At 49.5% G+C, this 26,087-nt stretch overlaps 1 protein-coding gene across 2 annotated transcripts; it reads left to right on the forward strand.

Moving 5' to 3' along the window:
* Positions 1 to 216: 216 nt before the first annotated feature.
* PABPC1L (poly(A) binding protein cytoplasmic 1 like) lies at positions 217 to 26,005 on the forward strand. 2 transcript variants are annotated; one of them, XM_002692468.6, is made up of 15 exons: positions 217 to 2,460; positions 5,084 to 5,277; positions 10,270 to 10,385; positions 11,931 to 12,070; positions 12,224 to 12,318; positions 14,663 to 14,800; positions 15,101 to 15,196; positions 19,605 to 19,871; positions 20,770 to 20,854; positions 21,486 to 21,614; positions 22,162 to 22,268; positions 23,297 to 23,390; positions 24,822 to 24,952; positions 25,384 to 25,461; positions 25,823 to 26,005. In XM_002692468.6, exons 1-14 carry the CDS (start codon positions 2,268 to 2,270, stop codon positions 25,453 to 25,455), a joined length of 1,857 nt encoding a protein of 618 aa, XP_002692514.3. In that variant the 5' UTR covers positions 217 to 2,267; the 3' UTR covers positions 25,456 to 25,461; positions 25,823 to 26,005. The 2 variants fall into 2 exon arrangements, with proteins under 2 accessions (XP_002692514.3, XP_059749047.1); XM_059893064.1 differs by lacking the exons at positions 20,770 to 20,854; positions 21,486 to 21,614; positions 22,162 to 22,268; ... (2 more) ...; positions 25,384 to 25,461; positions 25,823 to 26,005 and having other exon boundaries at positions 19,663 to 19,832.
* The last annotated feature ends 82 nt before the right edge of the window (positions 26,006 to 26,087 follow it).

Below are 26,087 nucleotides of genomic sequence, written 5' to 3' on the forward strand. Positions count from 1 at the left end.
AAACCCCGGTTATTGATGTACTAGATTTGTGTATGTCTTTTAAACAGTTCTAGTTTCCACCTTACACGGAATAATCAGGAAAAGTGTAAAAACTCAAAAGTGAAATAAAAAATTTTATCAGTTAGTTGGCTGATGCACTGTTATGTGGCGTCTCCTGTATCACCACCAGAACTAGCTAACTTCTGAGCACACTTATTTGGGGCTCTACTCTTCAAAAGGAGGCAGCAGCTTCATTTCATCCTTTCGAGCCAGACAGCCCAGTTGGTAAAGAGTGCCTGCAATGCTGGAGACCCCGGTTCAATTCCTGGGTCAGGAAGATCTGCCAGAGAAGAGAGAGGCTACCCACTCCAGTGTTCTTGGGGTTCCCTGGTGGCTCAGCTGGTAAAGAATCCACCTGCAATGCGGGAGACCTGGGTTCGATCCCTGGGTTGGGAAGATCCCCTGGAGAAGGGAAAGGCTACCCACTCCAGTATTGTGGCCTGGAGAATTCCATGGACTGTATAGTCCCTGGGGTTGCAAAGAGTTGGACACGAGTGAGCGACTCTCACTTTTCACTCTTTAAAAGGAGGCAGCAGCTTCATTTCATCCTTTCGAGCCAGAAGTGTTGGGAACAAATTGCCTTGAATGAACACAGAGCCTGTCCACCTTCCACAACAAACCATCAAGGTGTTAGATCCTCATCTGTGGCTTCAATGATTTGGTGATACGGATTATTACTTTGCATCCTACTCATACACCACCACCACTTACTTGTTTTAAAACCCTGAGATGTAACCAAACAAGATGGTAGCAGAAGTCCTAGTCACCTCCAAGTTTGTACAGGCTCTGTTATCTGCCCTAACATTATGTAAGATAGCCTGCAGCATTGAGTTTCCTCATGGGGTTTGCCCCAGTCTCAGAACATCCACATTGGGAATTCCTGGCAGTCCAATGGTTAGGACTGGGCGTTTTCACTCACTGCACCTAGGTTTGCTTCCTGATCAGGAAACTAACATCCTGCAAGCCACGGGCATGCAGCCAAAAAGATGAAAACATCCACATTCCCACAAGGATGGAGGAGGGGGTCAAGACAGGAAGATAATTTAAGCCCAAGTTAGAACTGGTTGATGCTTGGTAGTGTAGGTGGGGCAGCCAAGACTCACTCCTGCCCCTGGTTCTCAAGCTGTTTCACTTGTCACACCCAACCAAAGGTCAGTGGGAACCCACCTGTTTTACTGAAGCAGGCAACAGGAGAGGCTCAGGGGAAGTATCATTTCAAGGTAGGTTGGACCAATATTTTCAAAAAGGATTCCACACCACAGATGCAAACGAAGGCAGACAGAAGGGTCTTGGTGCTTAGTTTGGGACCACCACCATGACCTTGTTCTGTCAGGTCCTTACAGTTTCCACAGAGGCTGGACTTCGTGAACCTTCGGGGTGGAGCACAGGTGGGTTGGTTTCGCTGAGAGATGATCAGGGAATGTCCCACGAAAGGCTCTTGGCAGAACAACTCCGGTCAAGAAGGACCTTAAGAGTGTTCCGGAATTCTCACATGGAGCCTTCAGTCCCAAATCACCAAGCCGGGGTCGGGGGTGGGGGAGGGTTTCCCTGGCCGTCCAGTAGTTAAGAACCCCCTGTGCTCCAGTGCACCCGGCATGGGTTTGATACCTGGCCAGGGAACTAAGATCCCCATCCTGTGCCGTGGGGTGCGGGCGCAAAAGCAAATCACCAAGAGGGTTCCAGATGGCTGAGACTAAACCCAGGCTGTCTTGATGAGAGAAAGCCTGCTTTCAGGAGGATAGGTCCACATTTTGAAACGGCATCCTGCAGGGAATTCTCCCGTTTGTGTGTAAAACGCACAGAGCACGCGGTCGCCTTTCATCCTTGTGTAGAGGGAATCCTCTAAATTTCAGAGAGAGAGGAAACGGGTGAAGAAGGACAAAGACGTGATGGGGATCAAAACCCAGGTGTCTTGCCGTAGAGTGCCGCCCTCTCCGCGCCGCTGGCGCCGGCCCGGAGCCCTACCCGGGGCCAGGTGAGGGCTCTCCCCGCTTCCTGTCGCGGGGGCCGAGATGCCCGCCACCTGGGGCTTCTAGAAGGCTGAGGGGGGGAATCCCAGCTGCGGGGGCGGGACCCGAGCGCGCTGGCGATTGGCTCGGGACGGCGGGGGCGGTCAAGGCCGGGGGCGGACATGGGTGGGAAGAGCGCCGCCGCCCCGCGCGCCCCCGCTGCCGCGTCCCACCCGGGTGAGCACACGCGGGCGCCGAGCGCGGGGCCGCGCGCCCAACATGAACGCCAGCGGCCCGGGCTACCCGCTCGCCTCGCTCTACGTGGGCGATCTGCACCCGGACGTGACCGAGGCCATGCTCTACGAGAAGTTCTCGCCCGCTGGCCCCATCCTGTCCATCCGCGTGTGCCGCGACGTGGCCACGCGCCGCTCGTTGGGTTACGCCTACATCAACTTCCAGCAGCCCGCGGACGGTGAGCCCCCGAGGGAGAGGTGGAGCCGCGGGTGCGGGGGGTGGGGTGGTGGTGATGGACAGACAGACTGTATCCCAGCCACCAGCGCTCTTTCATCTCTGGCTACTCCCGCACCTTCCATTTTGCAGCCAGGAAAACTAAGATCCAGAGTTGCAGGAGAAGGGCCCTGAGATAGGAACTAGCAATTAGTGTGCCCGGAGATCAGCCCTGGGATTTCTTTGGAAGGAATGATGGTAAAGCTGAAACTCCAGTACTTTGGCCACCTCATGCGAAGAGTTGACTCACTGGAAAGGACTCTGATGCTGGGAGGGATTGGGGGCAGGAGGAGAGGGGGACGACAGAGGATGAGATGGCTGGATGGCATCAACTCGATGGACGTGAGTCTGGGTGAACTCCGGGAGTTGGTGATGGACAGGGAGGCCTGGCGTGCTGCGATTCATGGGGTCGCAAAGAGTGGGACACGACTGAGCAACTGAACTGAACTGACTGTTTCACTGGTGCTCCGTCTTCCGGAAGAGAGGTGATGCTGCTGAGTGAAAACAGCCAAGGGCTTTGGGGTCAGCCAGACCTGGGATTGGAAGGCCAGCAACGGTGCGATCTTGAGCAAATGAGTCATTCTGAGGTTCAGTTACCTGTCTGCAAAATGGGAGTGTCACCTGCCTTGTAGAGTGATTGGGAGAAAAGCAATGCACACCAGCCAGTGAGGAAGATGCCCCGGAAGGCACAGGTGATGGTGCGTGGGGCAGCTAGGAGTGCTCGGCCTCGGTCTGCGGCCTTTTCTGACAGCAGATCTCGAGGTCTGTCTGCATCAGGCACCTCCACTTTGGGGAACCCCAAAAAGCTGCCTCCCCTCTGGAGTCCACAGCCCATTTCTCAGAACTGATAGGATCGATCAGAGCTTGCCAGCTGGGTATGTCTTGACTTCTGTTCAGAGCCGAGAGGAGAAAAATTAAGAGCGCTGGGTTTTGTTGGAGCTCTGCCATGAGAGTGTGAGCTTGAGCAAGTCGTCACACTTGGCTCCTCTTTTTCTGTAAAATGGAACTAAGGCTTGTTCCCGAGGAGCATGGAGGGAATGGGGATTGTGTCTAGGAAGTAGTTCCAGTGTCATGTGGTACACTGTAAGCCCTCGGTAAGTGCAAATCTAAGAAAAATCCTGGTAACTATAGCATGTGTAAGGTAACTCTAGCAGGTGTGAGACTCTGGAGAAGTAACCAGAAGAGGCCTGTCCCAGCCAAGTCCACAAGGGGGCGCCTTTACTCTGAGGCTCCTGGGAGGCTGGGGAGGTTCCCGCCTCTGGGAGTTTGCTGGGGAGGTTTGGCTGGTTTCCCAGCAGGTGACTGAGTCGGATTCCAGGGAGATTTCCCCTCTGCTCTGCTTCACCCAGCCACTGCCTCTTGCTGTCTTCCGCCAAGTCCTGTACAACCTGATTTAATAGAATGGGAAATTGAGCTCCAGACAGGAGAAGGAGTTTACTCCTGGCTGTTTATGGCAGGACTAGATGGAAAACCCAGACTTCTCCAAACTTGTCCACTGAGTATTCCTCAGTTCCCCTCCATGCCTCTGAAACCTGAAGTGTCCCTGTAGCTGGGGACAACACGCCACCTGGCAGGACGATGGGCATATGCTGTTGTGCTTAGACATACTACTGTTTACCACATACCTATTTGAGCTAGGCACAAGGCGCTTTGCACAGGTTATTTAATTTTTAACACGAAAAAAAATGATTGATTTATTTATTTGGCTGCACCTGGTCTTTATTGCAACATGCGGGATCTCTTAGTTGCAGCATGCAAACTCTTAATTGCAGCATGTGGGATCTAGTTCCCTGACTAGGGGTGGAACTCGGGCCCCCTGCATTTGGGAACGTGGAGTCTTAGTCACTTGACCACCAGGGTAGTCCCACACCTTATTTAATTTTCAGTCTGTCTGACAAGCTGGAGGTGGGTGATATTCTCTCCCTTTGTTAGATGTAGAAAGTGTGTTAGTCAATCAGTTGTGTCCGATTCTTTATGACCCTGTGGGCTGTAGCCCACCGGGCTCTGTCCATGGAGTTCTCCAGGCAAGAATACTGGAGAGAGTTGCCATGCTCTTCTCCAGGGCATCTTTCCAACCCAGGGAATGAACCTGAGTCCCCTGTATTGCAGTGGATTCTTTACCCACTGAGCCACCAGGGAAGTCCTTGAGTAGTATAATCATCACCACTTCTTTCCAAGTGTAGAAATGGACTCAGAGATGTGATGTTCACTTTCCCGAAAGCCATCCTCTTTGGGATCAAATCTCAACTCTGCTGGCCAGCACCTCTGAGCTTCACTTTCCTCAAACTCCTGCCACCCTTGTCATAGGGACCCTTTTGATCATTTCCCCTTCTGAGCCTCAGTTTGTCTTTTTATAAAATGGGGGTAGAAACTCATGCTCATTTCACTATGATAAAAGAGTTGAAGGAGAGCCTACCTGGAAGCCACACACATGAATTCTATTTATTCTTCTTGAGCCTTCAAGCTCTTATCTCGAGTGAGACCCAGCCAGTGGCTCATTTATTGATCGGCTCAGCTCCCAATTAAGTTGTTGAGGGCTCAGGGAAAGAAAATGCCCTTAATTAGCTCCTTTCTCTCCTCCTGTCCAGCGGAGCGGGCACTGGACACCATGAACTTTGAGGTGATCAAAGGCCAGCCCATCCGCATCATGTGGTCCCAGCGAGACCCAGGACTTCGTAAGTCAGGTGTGGGCAACATCTTCATCAAGAACCTGGAGGACTCCATTGATAACAAGGCCTTGTACGACACCTTCTCCACCTTTGGGAACATCCTGTCTTGTAAGGTGGGTGTGCCTGTTGCAGCGGGGGGGCAGGTGGTTCTGGGTTAGACACCTGAATGATGGGAAAGGATTAGCAAGCAGCACCTCACTTTACACTTTACAAGGTCTTATCAGTAAAGTTCCAGGTTCAGCTAGCACCTGAATGATAGTCGTTCTCAGTTTTATCTTCACAGAACTATTTAGTGGTCACCTATGGATTGGCTAACTATTGCCGAATAACCACCTCAATATAGCAGGTGTCAATAGCAACCATTTATTTTGCTCATAATTCTGCCATTAGTGGTTTGGGCTGAGTTCAGCTGGGCAGTTCTTCTCCTCTTAGCTGGATCCTTTGTGTGCCCACTGAGAGCTGGATGGCTCTGCTTCTGGGAGTGAGTGGTTGTCAGTTGGACTGTCCTGGCTTTCCTTCCTGTGAGCTTTCATCCTCCAGCAGGCTCGCTCAGGCTGTTCTCATGGCAGTAGTAGGGTCTCAGCAGGTGGAGAGCGGAAGCTCGCCAGGCCTCTCGAGACCTAGCCTTAGAACTAGCACTGTCATTTCATTGCGTTCTACTGGCCAAAGTAAGTCATGAGAACAACCCAAATTCAGAATGAGAGGGCAGGAGACATCACAGGACAGAACAGGTAGATGCAAGAAGGCCCTTAATCGGGGCCATGATGGCAGTGGACAGCATGTTAGTAGCATTTCTCTTATGATGGAATGGAAATTTCCTAAGAATAGGGATCTTGTTCACCACTGTCTCCCAGTCCCTAAATGGGATATGGAAACATAGTAGGTGCTCAATAAATATTTGTTGAACTAATGGCTGTATTATCATTTGGAAAGGAATGTGGGCATTTCTCTGACTTATAGTTGAGGGTCAGGGGGCCATACAGCTGGCTGGTCTGTCCTGACAGGCCTAACCCTGGGTGTTTTTGCCCTCTGATTTTATGAGGATGGTTGGTCAGTTACCTTGCAGCCTTTGGTATGTCCAGCCTTCTGGGGAGGTGGCCGGGGGAAGGGGGAGTGATGGCGCCCCTGTGTGTTAGAACTCTTCCTTGACTCCTACTGTGTGACAGGCACAGTCCTGAAGTTCTCAAGTGAGGACTTACCCTCTTTCTGTGAGTGAGGGGGTATTCTCGTGACTCAGAGGGGCACACAGACTGGAGGAGGTGCATTAGCTGCTAAAGGCGCTCCATGATGGAAAGAGCTGTTTCCTACCTCTGAGGATCAGTGGAAGGGGAAGTCGTAACTGTGTGCTAAGTTCCTACAATAAGAATAGCAGATTTTCCCAGTACTTTGCGTGTGCAGATCTTCTGCATATATGTCCTCATTGAATTTCCTACAGTGGCCTCTTAAGATGTAAATAGGAGGATCTCTGAGTTACCGTGGAGGGCAGAGAGGCTCAGAATTGGGATCACTTATTCCCAGTTATATGTTACGGGGGTGGGAAGTAAGTGGCTAAGCCAGGATCTGAAGCAGTGGGTTTGCCAGCTTAGTTGAAGCTAACTTAACAGGGATGAGTATGTCTGTCCTCATCATTGAGGGCTTGAGGCTCCCTTTGGGTCACTGAGGATTGGAACGAAAGCTCTGTGTGACTTGGGCAAGTCTTTGCAGGCCTAACGAAGCCCTGTTGGGGGCCTGGTTAGGTACAAAGCATTCAATGTGGTCCATTAGCCTGAGTGTTTGCCTTCATATTTTATGAGGATGGCTGGTCAGTTACCCTACCCAAGACCTTGGCATATCCAGGCTTCTGTGGAGATGGCGAGGGCAGGAGAGAGATTGGGAGTGATGGCACCCTCTGAGTTAGAACTCTGTCTTGCATGCTCTCAGCCTGTTGGGAGGAAATGGTGAGACTTTTAGCAACAGCAGGAAATTGAGCTCTGAGGGAGATGCATTGGGATCCAGGGAGACAAAGGCCCAGGAAGGACAGTGCCCTGAATGGCTGAGGAAAGGTTTGTGAGGCGTGGTGGGACTCCCCTTGATCTAGAGCCAGGATCCCCAAGTGCAGACGTCAGCCAAGCCTACCAAGCAGAGAGGCAATGTAACATAGTTGGTTAGACCTTGGACTTTGGGACCAAGAGTCCTGGGTTCAGATCCTGCCTCTTCCACTTTCTGGCTGTATGGCCTTGGGCTGGTTGTTTAAGCTCTCCATACCTCAGTTTCCTCTAAAAGGGGACAATGACAAAATCTACCTCGTTAGGGTGGTGGTGAATGTATTGGTTGGCCAAAAGTTTCATTTGTGCATTTCCATAACATCTTACAGATCCCCTTGAATGAAATTTTTGGCCACCCAGTGTTAACTCAGGTAATTTTCACAACACAGGTAGCCCTTGAAAGAGTAGTGGACTTCCCATTAAGCATATGTCAAAGTGTTACTTGCTCTTTTGTGTCCAACTCTTTGCAACCCCATGGACTGTAGCCCACCAGGCTCCTCTTTCCATAGGATTTCCCAGGCAAGAATACTGGAGTGGGTTGCCATGCCCTCCTCCAGGAGATCTTCCCAACCCAGGGATTGAACTAGGCTCTTCTGCATTGCAGGCAGGCTCTTTACCGCTAAGCCAATGGGGAAGCCCATTAAGCATCTACAAGAATCAAATAATTATTTCTGCTGGCTGGCTGACCTTGGAGAAGTCATTTATTCCCATTTTCTCCAATCAGGCATTTGAGACTCAGAGGATAAGAATTGCCTGGGAGGGTTCTTATGACAAATATATCAGTATGGGATGCCCTTAGCAGGTGTTTGGCTCGGAGTGGGGCTCAGTCAGTGTGATTAAATATGAATGGCAGAGCTGGGCTTGAGTTGAACGTGGAGGGGCCCTACTTGGGGCTTGGAGGGGTGTGTGTTGGTTATGGATTTGGAAGCAGGACTTGTGCAGCGCCAATTGGAGAGCCTCAGTTGTCAGGTTGGTGTAGTTCTGTGGATTGTAGGAGCTGCTGGGGTTATTCCCAGAGAGACATGGTCACAGTTAAGCCCAGAAAGAAACTGGGTTGGGAAACTGGGATGGTGGTCGAGGTAGAAAAGTGTCACTTTGCTGAGTGGGGGCAGTCCCCTCAGTGAGGGGAGCCAGGGACCCCATGACACAGTCACTAGGGGTCTTAGTGCAAATTCAGCCAGAGGAAGGGGGACTCTATGAACCCAAGATCTTTCCTGTTCTTGAGGTCTCTCCTAACTTGAGAGGGGAGCCTTACAGAATGGGAGTAGGATGTTTGTGGATCTTTTCAATATTTGAAACAAGTCTGCTGTTGAAATAACTAATTGGTAAATGTTTTTTGAAAATATTTATTTGGCTGCAATTTTTGTTGAAGCATATGAACTCTTAGTTGTGGCATATGGATAGGATCTAGTTCCTTGACCAGGGATCAAACCCAGGCCCCCTGCACTGGGAGCATAGAGTCTTAGCCACTGGACCACCAGGGAAGTCCCATTAATTGCTACAGTGTAAACAATGTGGAAAGAAAGAAAAAAGATTCTATCACTTTCAACTCTAGTTCTCCAAAATAGTAATTCTTAACAGTTTTGTGTGTCTGTTTAAAAATTTCTTTGCCAAGGTATGGAAGCAACCTAAGTGTCCATCAACAGATGAGTGGATAAAGATGATGTGGTTTATATATGCAATGGAATACTACTCAGCCATAAAAAAGAATGAAATTTTGCCACTTTGCAGGAATGTGGATAGATGTGGAAGGCATTATTCCAAGTGAAATAAGTCAGGAAAAAACAAATACTGTATGATATCATTTATATGTGGAATCTAAAAAATACAACAGATGAGTGAATATAATTAAAAAGAAGAAGCAGCCTCACAGATATAGAGAACAAACTAGTGCTTGCCAGTGGGGAGAGGAGGAGGGACAGAATAGAGGTGGGGGGGCGGTGGGAGGTACAAAGTGTTGGGTGTAGGCTTGCTCAGGGGTGTATTGTATAATACACAGAATATAACCAATATTTTGTAATCACTGTAAATGGAAAGTAACCTTTAAAAATTATATACAAATAAAAATATAGCCATCCCACACTTTCCCTCCTTTCTTTCCTTCCTTCTTTTATCTTTCCCCTCTCTGTCACTTTTCCATTCTTTCTCTCTCTCTTTGTCTCTCTCACTGTTCAAATGGTTTCCACTACATATGTATTTCTTGTGTTAGCAGAAACTTAAATGTTATAAAAAATGCCAAAAAAAAAATGTTCTCAAATGTGTAGATGCCCACTTGAATCCAAGTGGACTCAGTTTTTTCCCCGCAGGTAACAATATACCTTACAGGTAACTCTGCCAGCCATGAAATCTCTTCAACTATGCATACAGCAGACCAAGATGTGTTATTTACTTAACCAGTCTTCTCTCTTCTGTCTCTCTTTTTTTTTGGTCTGCCAATAAATAGTTTATTTAAAACAGATCAGCATTAATAAAATGTACAAATTAAATGTATAAATATTAGAAACAGTGTATCATCATTATTTTACTATATGCCAGTGACAGTGAAGTGAGGTGGTTCAAGTCTCAGTTTTGGTATTCACTAGCTGTATGAAGCAACCTTGGAGCAAGTTATGAAGCCTCTGTTTCATTTCATTTATCTGTAATAGGGGTTAATAACTTCTACCTCATAGTGTTATAACAGGGATGAAAGAAGTTAATTTCACACAAGCAGCATTTGGGACGCCAGTCTCCTCTTGATGGACACTTGGGTTGTTTCACGATGCAGCAAGGGAGGGCAAGTGACTTGAATCTAATCCTTTTATCCATCGCGTTAGGAAGATCATTGAAAGCTGGTCTGTGGTATAGACAAGACCTGTGTTCAATCTGAGGATTCTGTCCGTCTTTACTGTGTGATCTTAAGCAAACACATTGACCTCTCTGAGCTTTCATTTCCCATCTGTAAAATAGGGCTGTTGCGTGACATAGGGTTGTCTTGACAGGCAGGGAGCCAGCACTCAGATATTAGTCATTTATCACGATCGTCATTCTTTTCTACGGGAACCTCCTGCTGGACGCTCTGTGTCCTGTTTCCCTGTGGTGCAGGTGGTGTGTGATGAGCACGGCTCCCGCGGCTTTGGCTTTGTGCATTTTGAGACCCACGAGGCTGCGCAGAATGCCATCAGCACCATGAACGGAATGCTGCTGAATGACCGCAAAGTGTGAGTGAGGAGGTGGGGGGCGTGGGGTCAGGGCTAAAGGAGCAGAATCATGGTACCACCAGCCTGGGACCAGTCCTACTGCTGCCAGCTAACGGACACTGGACACGGAGCCGCTGTGGTCTTACTGGCAGTGGTACCTCACATGAGCTGCTCAATCTCCTGGGGACTCGCTTTCCTCAAGTAAAACATGGGGCTGCTGACATGTGTTGGACGGTGATTCTGAATAGTAAATGAGGAGATGCTTTGGAGATTCCAGCTAATGGCCAAGTCATCCATGGACTCAGTGATCTGTTTCTTTTTCCAGCCTTCTCAGTATGGCTGTGCACTTTATTAAACCTTCTGCATCCTGGGATTTGGAGACAGGAAGGAAGGTTGGCATACACTTAGCCTGCCACTTTCATATGTTTAAGTTTGGCGTCTTTCCCACTTTACACATGGAAAATTGAGTCACAGGTGCTGGAAAGAATCTGCTCTGGTAATTCTCACTTAGTTCTGGTTTTTTTTTTTTTGGCTGTGCCGAGTCTTAGTTGCAGCATATGGGATCTAGTTCCCTGACCAGGGATCAAACCCAGCCCCTTGCATTGGGAGTGTGGTGTCTTAGCCACTTGACCACAAGGGAATTCCGCCCTAATTCTGGTTCTGCTCATCAGATGCCCCAGCCCTAAGCCTGAGGCTGAGCAGTGGAGGAGACTTTGAGCTGGGAAATGCCCAGGGTCATTTTGTCCAGAGTTTCTCTCTCAGTAAACCTGAACTTGGGTGGGCTTTTCCTGAATCTCCAGAAGCGTGTTTCTATTTTTGGCAGGTTCAGTTTGCCTGTTTTCCTGTTACTCCGTTTCCTTCAATTTTTGTTGCCAGCTGTAACTATCTTGTGCTAAATATCTTATAGGTACCTCAAGTTTTTTTATCCTTTATTTGTTTTCCTTAATCTAGGATAGTTTCTTAGATTTTATGTTTATGTGGACTTGGAAATTACAATTTTTAAACTTCATATTACATTTAAATTATTTCAGGGCCCCCCACCCCCACTCTGCCACCTGCCCCAGCGACACTGGGATAAATTGCATCTGGTTCTCTCACAACCAGCGCACCCAATACATGTTAAATGAATAAGCAAATCCCTCTGATGTGAGTTTGACCCCCAGTTTATTGGAATGACCATTGAGGCTCAGAGAGGTTAGTAACTTGCCGGGGGTCACACAGCTTGGCAACTACCAAGTGAGGACTCAAGCCCTTTTCTGTGTGACTCCCAACTTTGTGCTCTTGTGTCTTGGGCGCTCAGCTGCCTCATGTGCAATAGGAGATCCAGTGCACTTGTCACAAGAGGAAAGTCATCTGAACCTTACTCTGGGACATAGAGTCTTGGCTGTTGGAGGTGGTTGGGTCTTGGAGTATTGTCCTGCCCAGTCCCCAGATGAGGAGTACAGAGGCCCTAAGGCCGGCGGCAATTGATTCAAGTGACCCAGGCCTGCTGGGCGGGCTGGAGCAGGAATGGGGGTGGTTGATGGCAGCCGTAGGCAGCTGCCTACCCTGTCGGTATGTCCACAGCTTCGTGGGCCACTTCAAGTCCCGACGGGAGCGGGAGGTGGAGCTGGGCGCTCGGGCCATGGAGTTCACCAACATCTACGTGAAGAACCTCCACGTGGACGTGGATGAGCAGCGCCTGCAGGACCTCTTCTCCCAGTTTGGTGGGCGAGTTTCCCAAGGGAGTTGAGGATCACTTCTACTCCCAGCTCAGGCTGTGGGGAGGGCCCCCTGGGGCTTCCAGAAGGCTTTGGGGGAGGGTGGGGGACATCTCGAGGCTTCCTTGACACCCCTTTGAGCCGAGTTGCCCTTCCCAGGGAAGATGCTGAGTGTCAAGGTGATGAGGGATGACAGTGGCCACTCCCGCGGCTTTGGCTTTGTCAACTTCGAGAAGCATGAGGAAGCCCAGAAGGTAGGAGCATCCCCATGGCCCTGTTTCATGGAGGAGGTGCGGAGCCAGGCCTGGGAACAAGGGAGATTAGGAGCAGAGGGCTCCAGCTGCCCATGGAGGAAAAAGTCCCTTCCCAGATTGGGTCCACAGGAGCCAGGGCCCTTCATGCCTGTGGTGAAGGCAGATAGCTTCTACCTCCTCTGGTTGCTTCCATACCCTGAGGTTGGCTGGCTTTTCACAGAATCTTACTACACGGGAGCTAGTAGGGGCCTTTGAGACAGCCATTGTTTTGGCCCTGCACATGGCATGTGGGATCTTAGTTCCCTGATCAGGGATCTAACCCTCACTCCCTGCAGTGGAAGCACTGAGTCTTAACCACTGGATCACCAGGGAAGTCCCAGCCATTACCCTCTTCTTGATTTGATGGTGGGATTGAGGCCAGGGAGGGGCAGTGCCATGTTATTCTTTGCTTCCAAGCCTTTGCAAAGTTTTCTCAAAACTTCCCCTCCCGTATTCTTTAGACCAGTGCTGTCCACTGGAAATATAACATGGGCCATGTGTGCAGTTCAAAACTGTCCAACAGCCACGCTAGCAAGGATAAAGACACTCCTGTAATTTTAATAATATATTTCGTTATTCAAATGATCACTTCAATGTGATATAACAGTGATACAATGGATTGTGATACAAAATTTGTATTGATAACACTGAAATTTTTACATTGCTTTTTTTTGTACCAATTCTTTGAAATATGGTGCCTTTAGCACATGTCAGTTCAGATGCCATATTTCAAGTATTCAGGCGCTGCATGTGACAAGTGACTGCCATGTTGGACAGTATAACTGTAGATTATTGACAGGTCTCAGCTTATACTTTTCCCTCCTCAGGAAGCCACCTCTTCCTGTCCTCAATGCTTCTGATGAGGTGTCCCTCCTGTCTGTCTCCATCTTTAGCACAGATTCTCCTTCGATAGAACTGAGGGCAGGGACTGGGTCTTGTGTCACTGTTAAATCTCTAGTATCACTGGTAGGTACTAGGTACATATATCCTGACCTAGGGAAAGGTTCAAGGTCACACAATGAGTAACAAAGGGTTAATGTCCTATTTTGCCTCCCACCATGAAACTGGTTCCATGGCTGCTGCCCCATTAGCTCACTGGTCATGGAAGAGCTCAGCCTATGGTGGGATCCTGGGCCCATCTTGAGAGCAGCTGCTCCTCACTGAGCATGAACCACGGGCCAGGCACTGCCTGGTTTTTCATATGCTCTACTGTAATTATCAGGATCCAGTAAGTTGTAGCTAAGAAGACAGATCATTGGAGTTAGAACCAATTCTTTCTATGAAGTTTTGTCCTTAAGTAAAGGGCTCCTTTGAAAACTAAGTTTTTGTGTGCCCTTGAACAAGTCCCGTCCTTTATGTAGACTTTGATTGTCCCAACTATAAAATGATAGGTTGGAGTAGATGGATGAAGCTGGCAGGGGGAACAGTAGTCTCCAAGGTCTTAGGTAATGACCTGAGACTAATGTAGACAGTCAGTTCTTGGGGGCCCAGTGTTTTTACATATATTTACCTTCATCTGCATGTTTAGGTAGAGAAGCAAGTCATCATCATGTGAAAGTATTTACTAATGAACTGACCACTTAAAAATTCAGTTCCTTCCAAACATTTCTCCTCCCTAACACCAGTGTCTAATCCACATCTTTGAGTCAATACACATATGGGTCTGCCTTTTGCAGATTTTTGCAGATGAATTAATGCAGACTCAGTTCATTATGAATGGGTTGCAGAAAGACATTGTACCTCTTACAGAAGGTGTAGGATTTCATGGAATCAAAACCACTGACAGTTTGGGATCTGGCAGGCTTAGGTCAATTAACTGAAGAAAAATCAACAAGGGTTAAGAAGTCAATGCTTCTAATCTAAAGCCTTCATAGTTAGCAAAAAGGGTTCTCTTTGCTGTGAAACCCCAACATGAAGGCTGTGGATGATGGTATCACACCATTTTGAAAGAATGATGCTTGTTGCTTTGTTCAAGTGATCAGTGTGTAGTTATACTTGGAAGCTAAATATTGAGTATGGGAAACGTTGCAAATTAAAATTTCACCTTTCAAAGTAAAGCTCAAAGCAATTAAAAAAAAATATCTACAGTTTACTCTGAAATTTTGTCCCATGCTTTTTAAAAAAATGGATTCATTTTAAATGGCCTTGATCCTGCCTGGTACCAGTTACTCTCAGCTAACGAGGCTGGCCTGGCTTGCAGGTGGCGCCCCCTGGACCCAGGAGATGGGACTGGAGGCCAGGTTAAGGCCAAGGGCTCATGAGAGTGGTTACCAATGAGGTAACTGGCTGCCTCTTCTCTGCACAGGCTGTGGTGAACATGAACGGGAGGGAGGTGAGCGGGCGGCTGCTCTACGTGGGCCGGGCCCAGAAGCGGGTGGAGCGGCAGAATGAGCTGAAGCGCAGGTTCGAGCAGATGAAGCAGGACCGGCTGACCCGTTACCAGGTGAGGGTCAGGCTTCCTAGGGCAGCTGCTTCGATGTGACAGTGTGTGTGCCGCCCGGAATCTGGCTCCCACCCCCAGCAGTCCCACTTCCGGAAACTTGGCTTTGGGGATGGGGTGAGGGGGAAGGGGTTGCAGCTTCAAGGTGCTGGGCTGGCTGAGTGATGGGTGGGGTGCCGGGGCGCTGCCTGCTGGAACTGCAGGCTTGGTGGGTGGAGCCCTATAAGCCCCTCCTTCCATCCCAAGGCATTCTGGGACTTGGAGGGGAAGAGGCGTGTCTAGCAGGTATCCTTTTCCTTCTAGGGCGTGAACTTGTATGTGAAGAACCTGGATGACTCCATAGATGATGAGAAACTGAGGAAAGAGTTCTCTCCCTATGGAGTGATCACCAGTGCCAAGGTCAGGGCCCGGGGCTCCCACAGAGGATCCGTAGCCTTCCCTCCCATCTTCACTGGCCTTGAACACCCCACCCCCACCCTGCCTTGTGGCTTTCAGGGAGTTGGTAGTGCTATGCTGCTCCTGTTGGAGTGGGAACTGGGTCTGACCCCACTGAAGCTTGTTTATCTGCATCTTATCTGGACTGGAGGGGAAGAGGGTAGAAATATAGTCCCACTCACACAGCTGGACTTATTGGGGTTCACTGTAACCTAGGTTCATTCAACAAGCATTTATTGAGTGCCTACTGTATGCCAGATACCAGAAATTTATGCCTCGGAATTTCCATTGACTTCTGTTGTCTGGCCCTGGCCGGTGATATAACCTCTTTCTGGGCCTCAGTTTACCCATACGGAAAATGAAAGAGTTGGCCTACATCATTCTTTGCTCATTATTTATTGAGCACCTGCTGTGTGCTCAGCTCTCTTAGCATCAGAGATGTGATGTTGGCTCTGTGACCTTGAGCAGGTGTCTTTCTAGCCTCTTCTGTAAGATGAGGATGATGGGCTCCCTGGATGGTTCTGAACCCTGGCTTCTCATTAAAATCCCTTGGAGAACTCTAATGTAGACACCCAAGTTAGAGAACCTGAATGTAGATCTCTGGGCATCTTAATTTTAAAAGCTCCGCAGATTTTAAAAAATATTTATTTGGCTGTCTCAAATCTTAGTTGTGGCGTGTGGGTCTTTGTGGTGCACAGATTCTGTAGTTATGGCATGCAGGCTCAGTTGTGCAGTTGGCAGGCTTCGTTGCCCCAAGGAATGTAGAATCTTAGATCCCTGACCAAGAATCGAACCTGTGTCACTGGCATTGCAAGGTGGATTCTTAACCACTAGATCACCAGGGAAGTCCCTCCCCAGATTATTTTTAAAAAGAAAGACACAGTGATCATTCATTCCATACTTGAGCACCTGCTGTTTTGCCAGGCCCTGTGGGGAGCACACAGGAATAAGTCAGATGTAGTCCTTGCTCTTGAGTAGCTTATAGTCTTGTGGGGAAGTCAGATGCATCACTAACTCAAGTCAACTATACGGTGTGGTGGGGGTGAGGTCAGTATAGGAGTCAGAGTTGTGGTAGCTTAACAGAACAGGAAGGAGGACTTCCTGTAAGAAGTGGCAGTGGCAGCAGCATTTGCCTTGGCTGTGAAGAGGTAGGGAGCTGCAGGTGGGAATGAAGAACTTTCCAAACAGATCAGTGTGGGTGAGGGCCTTGGGACCTGCACACGTAGTGTGATAGTTGGGTTCTTAGGAAGTGGTCTAGAAGTTCTTTTGCCTGTTGAACCCTTTTTAAATGTTCTTCAGGGAACCTGGTATTTGGGGACAAGGTTCTAACAGTTTTTGAGTTAAGGACCTTTTCTCAAAAAAAAAAGTGATAGAAAGCTATGGGACATGTGAATTAAACACCAGTAACTCTGATTCAATTGAACAATTGGTAAGCTGATAAATTTGATTTGTATAAAGCTCTGGTCCCTCTTTCATGGCAAATGCATACTTTATATAGTATTGTGGTTGGAAGCTGGGATTTTAAAGTTAATCAGAACTAGGTCTAAATCCCAGTCCTAGCATTAACTAGTTATAGAGCCTGGAGGAAGCCATTTGGTTTACTTACTCATCTGTAAAATACGGGGGTCATACTACCTACTTTGAGAGGTGTCCTAAGAACTAAAAGGCCTGCAGGTGGAGCACCTGCCCTCCATAGGTAGTGAAATCATGACCTAATTGTTTACACATCTTTCATATAACTTCAGGAGGCTCACTGAACTCCTTGAGGAACTCTTGAATTGAAGGGAATTGTTAAAATCTGGGTTGCTTAGAGATGGGGCACACTGGGGTGATTATCTTGTTATAAAATGGGAATTTTATATAATCTTACATAGACTTATATAATTTATTTTCTATTTTATAAAATAGTGCTTGAAAATGAGATGATAGAGCTCTGCATAAGTATTCATCATATAATTTTCTCTTTTTAAAACTACCTAATAGGAGTTCTTATTAACTTGTTAAAACACTATTTTTGTGCCAAGAAAATTTGGCTGTCTGATAAAGCTTATGGACCCCTTCTGAAGATATTTTTAAATGCATGAAAGAAAATTCATAGGATTACAAAAAACAGCTGTATTGAAATATATTTGTTAAAATACTAAGGTGACAGCAGTAGGTACTTCTTTAGTAATGCCTCAAGCTATAAGATCTAAAAAAAACCAAATAAGATCTGGGGAAATTCCTTGGCTGTCCAGTGGTTAGGACTCTGCGCTGTCACTGCTGAGAGCCCAGGTTCAATCACTGGTCGGGGAGCCAAGATTCCCACAAGCCACGTGGCACGGCCAAAAGAAAAACAATTGTAAGACTTGTGAACTGGCAATGAGCCTAAAAGATCAAGGTCAGCAATAATTAATGTGATAGGAAAATATTCCTCTTGACGAAGTCTGCACAGCTAATGCTACTTTATTTTTTCTTTGCCTATATTCAGAATAGAAGGAAATGCTAATGTGAAAATACACCATTTTTTTCCCCATCGAAGTTCACAGACCCCTAGATTTCTATCCAGTGATCTTTCTGAGGGGATCTGTGAACGCTCAGGTCAAGGCCTTGTATGAATGGGTAGCAAAGTGCAGTTGAAAGTCACTGATGTTAGGGTGTGGGCTCTAATAGAGCAGATTTACAATGTTCTCAGCTCAGGTCCTCAAGGAGTCGGGCCAGTGTCTCAACCCTAAAAAAAAAAAATCAGGAATCGTAAATGCAATATGGATTGAATCTTGGGAGAGAGAAATGTTAGAAAGGCCAGTGAAATCTGAATGAAATCTGTGGTTCAGGTAATAGCATTGTAGATAATAATTCATAGTATTGTCCCAATCAGTTGATATTGTAGTTTTGTCCCCATGTTTACATGGTACATTTGTCAAGCTAGGTGAAAGGTATGTATGTAAGTCTGTACTGTTTTTGCAGCTTTTCTATAAATCTGAAGTCCTTCCACAATAGAAAAGTTGTTTTTTTTTTTAAAATATCACCTTTACGACTGATATGAACCAGGTTGGAAAAGTGGCTTCTTTTTTCTTTTTAAATATGTATTTATTTGACTGCTCAAGGTCTTAGTTGTGGCATTCAGGATCTAGTTCCCTGACTAGGGATTGAACCTGGGCCCCTAGAATTGGGAGCACAGAGTCTTAGCCAGTGAACCAGCAGGGAAGTCCCAGAAAGGTTACTTTAATAGTTTGAAAAAAAAGACTAAGAACCTCTTCCTGAGATTTCCAAAGAACTTGGCTCATGCCTTGCCAAGGCAGTGGAGGTTTTCCAGCACTGTGCATTGGGTTTGAGTTGTGGCTAATGTGTGACCCGCTGGCTGGGTGACCATGGACAAGTTATTCTTTTTTTTTTTTCATAATAGGTTTTTGTTTCTATTGCAAAGAAAATCAACATGATAAAGCACCAAAAATACAATTCAAATTATTTTCGTGTTCAATACAAATCCCTTTAATGGAGTCTCTAGAAACTACAGCTCTTAAGAGCATCTTACTTTGTCCATAATTCACAAATGAACTAAAGAATTATATGGGTAGTTTAATGAAACCCAGGGAGTAGTTGAAATACAGATTTTTCATCACAGTGACGCCCACCAAAAGGTTTAAGATAGTAGCCTTGCTGAGGAACCCTGCCCCTAAATTTTAACCTGTCCCAAACTATTGAACCACTTCATTATAGCCTTGCTGATGAAGGCAGAAATAGTAACAATTTAAAGCAGCTTTCCATCACTACTTAAGAAAATCTTTTTTAAAATATTTATTTATTTATTTGACTGTTTTGGGTCTTAGTTGCAGAGCGTGGGCTCTCTAGTTGTGGCTTCTGTGGTTGCAGCTCATGGGCTTAGTACCTCTGAGGCATGTGAGAATCTTAGTTCCCTGACCAGGGATTGAACCCACATCACCTGCATTGTGTGGTGGATTCTTTACCCACTGGACCACCATGAAAGTCCCAGGAAAATCTTTAGGAGGGAAATTTAGAGGTCAAAATGAACTCTGAAATGCACCTATTCTCACTAACTCTGGGGAATGGTCTAGTAACTGAGGATCAGCCCCCAGGTAGCAGGTGAGCTGGTCTTGGACAAGTCATTCTGAGCCTCACTTCCGTCACCTGTAAAGTGGGAGTGGCCATGCCTCCCCGCTCAGGTGGCTCTGCCTGTCAAATGAGAAGGCCTGTCAAGCATCTGGCATGCAGTGGGCCTCAGTAAATTTAAGGGTGAGAGGACCTCCATCAATTGCAACTTCTGGGTGCCCTCTGCACCAGGGCAGCCTCCTCCCCAGGGGAGGGAGGGGAGCTTGACCCCAGGATTCTTCCTTCTTCACCCCCAGCAGCCCTTGTCTTGTCTTGCTTTTAGGTGATGACAGAGGGTGGCCACAGCAAAGGGTTTGGCTTTGTGTGTTTTTCCTCTCCAGAAGAGGCGACCAAGGCCGTGACAGAGATGAACGGGCGCATCGTGGGCACCAAGCCACTGTACGTGGCGCTGGCCCAGCGCAAGGAAGAGCGGAAGGCCATCCTGACCAACCAGTACATGCAGCGCCTCTCCACCATGCGGGCCCTGGGTGGCCCCATCCTGGGCTCCTTCCAGCAGCCTGCCAGCTACTTCCTGCCCGCTGTGCCCCAGGTGACTGCCTGCCCACCCCCCTTCCGGGACGGCCAGGGAGAGCAGGCAGATCCCAGATTTGCAGGCAGAGAGGGATTCCCAGGGTGCTTCTGCTGGAAACTCACTCAGCAGGTGGCCGTGGTCACCCCATCTCTGAAAGGGGTAATAGTGTGTCCAACAGTGCTTCCTGATCTAGGAGAGATTTGTGAATATAGTGCAGAGAAAGACACTCTGTGGTCAAATACTGGGTTGGCCAAAAAGTTCATTAGGGTTTTTCCATGCTCTGTGATGGAAAAACCTGAACAAACTTTTTGGCCAACCCAATACATTGGGAAAAGATTGCATTAAGCCAGACAAGCCTAGATTTCTTTACCGTGTACCTTCTTCTACCCTACTATGCCAGCAGGCACCGTGACTTTCCCAAACTGGCAGGATTTACAGATTCTCCCAACTGAGGTGGTCATTTTTGAGGGCTGTCTGCTAACATCTCTCCTGATATCCTGAGGGGTCTTGTTTGGGGAAGGAGCTTGTGTAACCTGGAGGGGTGGGAAGATGTCTGTAGGAAGATGAATGGCTCAGAGAATGGGAACATTCCTTCCCCTTTGTGGTTACTTAAGCTGGCATGAGGGACAGTGGGATGTGTCACCATTTTATCCAGGTCACTGGGCTAGTACCACAGATCAGCAGAGCAAGGACTGAGCCTGAGATCTTGCCCTGAAGGGCTCAGGGCTAACGGACCTCCTGAGATGGGAAGCAGGAGCCTTCACCCCAACTTTCTGGGTATTTGCTGACCGGTCCCCTGAAAGGCAGACTGGCATTCCTGCAGTGGTGTCCTTGAGGGATGCAGTTGCTCACCTCTCCCCCTGTGCCCCCCGCTGCTGCCACCCCCCTTCACTCTAGGTCTTTCTCTCCTACACAGCCTCCAGCTCAGGCTCCCTACTATGGCTCTGGCCCACCCATCCAGCCTGCCCCCAGGTGGACGGCCCAGCCACCCAGACCGTCATGTGAGTGACCCAGCCCCTCCCCCTCGTGCCCCACCCCCGGGGGGGCAGCATGTGTTAAAGATGTGGACTTGGGGGTCAAGCCTGGCTCTGCTGCTTCCTAATCATTTGGGTGGGTGACGTCTCCCCTCTGAGCCTCGGTTTCCTCTTGTGAACATGAGCCTGAGTGAGATGAGTGTAAAACACCAAGGACAGGGCTGTGTGTGTGTAGAAGACACGCACACAGGAGCTGTTACCTTCAGTGAGCTCCAAAGGCTCTCTGGACTGGTGGTGGTGAAAGTTCCTGCAAAGCTGAGAAAACGAAACTCCACTGGCAGTACTGTTGAGGATGGTCCTTCTCTTCAGAGGGAAGTTCACCCTGACCTGAAGCTGACTTTGGGGGGCCAGGGTGTGTGGTCCTGATACCTATGCCTCTTGGGGTCCCGGGTAGACAGAAGTCGGGTTGGCTTTGTAATTGCAGATTTCCATCCCCCTGCCCTGGAGGTCTGGGTCTCCGGTGAATTCCCTCCCTCCTTTGTCTGCCATTCATGTTCACCTTGCCACCCGCTTCCTCACCTTGGAACTGTCAGGGTGCAGTGTGTCCCTCTGATTTTCCCCCTCCACTAAACTTTCTCCATGTTCCCCGTGCCACAAGCCGCTTACCCACCCGGGGCCTCGGTGGTCCGGCCAGCAGCCATGTCTCGGCGCCCCTTGACCCCCGTTGGAAGCTCCAGGCAGGTCTCCACCCACGTGCCACACCTGGTGCCCCACACCCAGCGAGTGGGTGAGTGTGGGCAGGGCCAAGAGGAACCAAATGGAGGGCAGGTGGGGGGGCAAGGGCTTGCTGCTGGGGTTGATGCTGGTGGGGAGTCAGAACCGGCCTCCACGGTGACCCTGCCGCTGGCCCCCTTGGAGGGCAGTGCTGGCACTGGAGACCTTGCACAGTAGTCAGTGGTAGTCAGCATGGGCTTCGGGGTCCTACAGACCTAGTTCTGGGGCTGACTCACTCTGATCTTGCCTTGCTGCTGTACCTTGTATCCTCTTCCCTAAAATCCCGGTGAAAACAGTATGCCTGCTGTGTTATGTGAGTGAATGCAGTCATATCTGCAGGGGCTCAGCACCAGATCTGAATCTTAAGTACCTCAGCAGCTGTGAACAGGGGCATAGGTGCTGGCTATAAGGCCAGCATCTGTTCCTTCACCTGGCAGATGTTTGCACATCTGTGTGTTGACCCTTTACGCCGTTTAGGGAATTCAGTGTGAATGCTGGTTTTGAGCTGTTAGGCTTTTGAGTTGCTGTTGGGCCTTATCATCCCTACTTATTTCTTCCAGCCAACATTGGTACCCAGACCACAGGACCCAGTATGACGGGATGCTCTACCCCTAGCAGGCCTCTCCTGACACACACATACTCCACGCCAGCACACCGCACTGACAGGGTGAGGCTGGCCCAGCTGCCCTCTTAGTTTGGGCTCCAGGGGTGCCTGGCTCAGAACCTCCTCTAAGGCGTTGCTGGTCTCTGGGCCTTGGTTTTCTTTCTTTTCTTGGCTTGTAAAGTTTCATTTATTAATGTGTACCATCAGAAGAGATATTCCGCCCTCCCCCCACCCCCACCCCCCCTCCGCCGCATCCCACCCTTACTAACAGGGAAAAAAGGCTAGGATCACATTTTGTTTGTTCATCACAAGCTGCTTTGCCTGGGTTATTACCAGAATTAACTTGGGTTTCCTTAGTATTTACGTGGTGAGCAGCGAGAATGTGATCAGTCTGCAGAACGGAACTGAAAACATCTTCTGTAATTAAAAGACTATGTGTTTATCTCCCTGCCCCCTAAAAAAGTCTCCAAGTCAGCATTTTCATATCCTGTCTAGAATTTCTGTGTATATACTTCAAACTATTTCCTGCAGAATGAACAAAAGTAGGCTTTAGAGAGCAAAACTATTTTAAAGTTACCAAGATGTGAAAAGTGAAAGTTGAGTCTGACTCTTTGCAGTGACATGGACTATATTCCCCAAGGGTCCTCTGTCCATGGAATTCTCCAGGCAAGAATACTGGAGTGGGTTTCCCTTTTCTCCTGGGGATCTTCCTGACCCACAGATCAAACCCAGGTCTCCCACATTGCAGTCAGATTCTTTACCGGGGAAAGCCCACCAAGAATGGGTCAGAAATCATGCTGGGGACGAAGCCATAAAGCTACCTGATTAAAAAGTGCCTGTCTGGCACCAGTGGTCAGTAGTACGTAGCTTCACTTGGCCACATGCATCGGTTCCTGGCACCACAGAACACATCTGTATTAGAACGTCACTTTGTCTTCTAGTCCACCGTGCCCGCCCCCTGCCCCCGATTGTCTGTATCTTGCCCCCTGCTCCCCCTCCTCCAGAGACTTCCTTGGAGGCCTGTGCTCACCCGCTGGGGGTAGCTTTGCCCACCTGTGTGGTTAAGGGATGTGTCCTCGTGCCATGTGCAGGTCCAGGAGCCCGCTGTGCACGTCCCCGGACAGGAGCCCCTGACCGCGTCCGTGCTGGCTGCAGCACCGCTGCACGAGCAGAAGCAGATGATCGGTGAGTGGCTGTTTCCCCTACCCTGGAGCAGGAGCGGGGTGCGCCACCAGCTGACTCACCAGCTGGAGGTCAGATGTGGAGACCAGGTCCCCAGCCTCAAGCTGACCCACCTGCTGGGTGACCTTGTCCAAAGTGCCTTTACTTCCCAGGCTCCTGTTCATCTTCAAACACTGGTCAGACCAGGCAGTCTGAGATTTCTTCCAGCCTCGCTGTTCAGTGACTTTGACTCCGGCTGGGAGAAACCCCAGATGTGGGGAGATGGGTGAGGGGAGCTCGAGGGGGTAGGAGGAGGAGCAGGAGGGTAGGGTCTTGGGTTTCTGCCAGCAGATGCCTGTAGGGTGGGTGCTGTGGTTCCACACACCCCTCCTGACGGGAAGAGGCTGTCACCGTTTCATCAGTCACCCAGCGCCCACTGCTGGGAGGCAGGATATAAACATGCACTGGGGAAATACACGGTCCCCCACACCTGAACTCCTGCGCACGCATCTCCTTCCCGGTGTCTGGCAGGCCCTGCTGAAGGGTTAGGGTTAGGGTTAATTAAAAGAATGAATGAATGAACGAGCTCGCCATGGTCTCCAGGCTCTCTTCACCAAGACCTCCAGGCTCTTCTCTGAAGGCCCCCAATGCCGTCAGCCCATCATTTACCCAGCTCACTGGGGCTTCTGTCACTTTCCTACCCACCCCTCAAAGAAAAACTGTAAATGGGCTTCATGGAGGGGGAAGGCTCTGTGGGCAGTGCCCTGGAGACTCCTTCACTCTCCTCGTGGGAGAAGCCCTCCCGCCCCCACTAATGGCACCTAGCGCCCTGTCCTGGCTACACCCTCCACGCATCGCCACCAGCACGAGGCCCCGTCCCTGGAAGTGCCCGCTGGTGGAAGGTGAATTTATCTTGTGTGTTTGGCTCCACCATCCCTCCAAAAAATCAAGTTCCACATTATTGTATCCTGTGTAGAATTCCATGTGATCCTTCAAATGACTTCTTGCCCAATGAACAAGAATAGTTTGGTTTTTTTCCCTGCCATACCATGAGGCATGTGAGATCTTAGTGCCCCGAGCAGGGATCAAACCCTGCCCCCTGCATTGGAAGCACAGAGTCTTAACCACTGGAGTGCAAGGGAAATCCAGCAAGAGTAGTCTTTAAACTGCAATCAAGGCTGTGCCAGATCACCTATGCAGTATAACGTATAATGTCAAATTTGATTCTTCAAACCAGCCTCCAAGGTGGGGCTTGCTGTGCTCACTTTACACTTGGGGAAGAGGCTCCTAAGAAGGTTCAGTGACACACCTGGAGGAAGCCGTCCTGGGGCGGAAACCTGAAATGCCTCTCTGTTCAGTTCCACGATATACACCGCCCCCCTCCCGCCCCCTGCCCCAGGGATGCCCGGCTTTCCACCAGGTCTGTGCCTAAGCCTCAGAGGCTGTTCTATACAGGTGAGCGTCTCTTCCCCCTTGTCTACAACGTCCACGCCCACTTGGCCGGCAAGATCACGGGCATGCTGCTGGAGATTGACAACTCGGAGCTGCTGCTCATGCTGGAGTCCCCAGAGTCCCTCAACGCCAAGGTGGGCTGGAGCCTGGGGGCAGTGGGGAGGCCTGAGGGTGGAGGAGGGTTACGGAGCCAGGCGTCTGCTGCTGGGACAGAGGAGGTGGGTTTTCTTGCTAATATCTGCTGGAGGTAGGGGTTGGGGAGAGCCTGGTAAAGGGCCTGCGGCTTCAGCCCCTCCCATTCTCTGCAGCTCCGTAGGCAGGACTGTGTAACAGGAAGCTGTGTTCTGACCCAGCCTAGGGGAAGGATTCCCCCGCTCTCTGGCTAGGGTAGAAGGTGGCCGTGGGGGGTTTCTGTCATGGGAGCTGGTGAGCAGTCAGATGGCAGCTCTGCAGCAATGCTGGGGAGGTGGGGGCTGGAGGCGGGGGAGGAGAGGCTGTCTCAGGACCCTGCTGGGGCTGCTGCACTAACCCCACCCCCACCCCCACCCCGCCATGTACCCTACAGGTCGAAGAGGCTCTGGCAGTGCTGCAGGCCCACCAGGCCACGGAGCACATGCAAGGAGTGAACCTGTGCTGAGACCAGGTGGGTGGGAGGGGGCGGGAGAAGGGTGAGCTGAGCCCAGAAGCTCTAAGGAACAGGGCAGGGACATGCAGACTCCCTGAGAACCCTGTGGTGTCACTGGCTTATCTCGGAGATAACCCGAGGAGGCGTTCAGGGGAAGTGGTGAGGATGAGAGGCGAGGAGGACAGACTGTGATGGGAACTGGTGTGGACTCTGGTGCCGAGTGGAGGGGTGGTTCTCTCACTGGCTGCCCACCGTGGGGCCCAGCTCAGAACAGGCTGGCCTTGTCCTGGGGCCCGCCTGGTGGTGCTTGGGCTAGTCTGCATCCTTACTTTAAGACTGCCGTGCTTGTTTTACAAACATCTTATCTTTTCATCCCCAGAAAATGGAATCCCCACTCCCTTGGCCGAGAAACAGCGTTTCCTGCTCTTGTCTCTAAGGCCCTGTGAGCCGCGACTTCCCGATTGGGGTGTATCTGTACTTGGGCTTTTTGTGGAGTGGAAGGCTGGTCACCCGGCCAACCTCTTGCCTGTTGCTTTATGTATTAAAAGTGCTGCAAACTTCACCTTGTCTCTCAGGAGGCCTTGTGTCAGGGAGGTGGGCAGGGCAGAGGGTAGCCTTGGTTGGTGGGGCTCTGGCTGTAGGGA

Source organism: Bos taurus, chromosome 13 (assembly GCF_002263795.3).
Source record: "Bos taurus isolate L1 Dominette 01449 registration number 42190680 breed Hereford chromosome 13, ARS-UCD2.0, whole genome shotgun sequence".
NCBI classification, from domain to species: Eukaryota; Metazoa; Chordata; class Mammalia; order Artiodactyla; family Bovidae; genus Bos; species Bos taurus.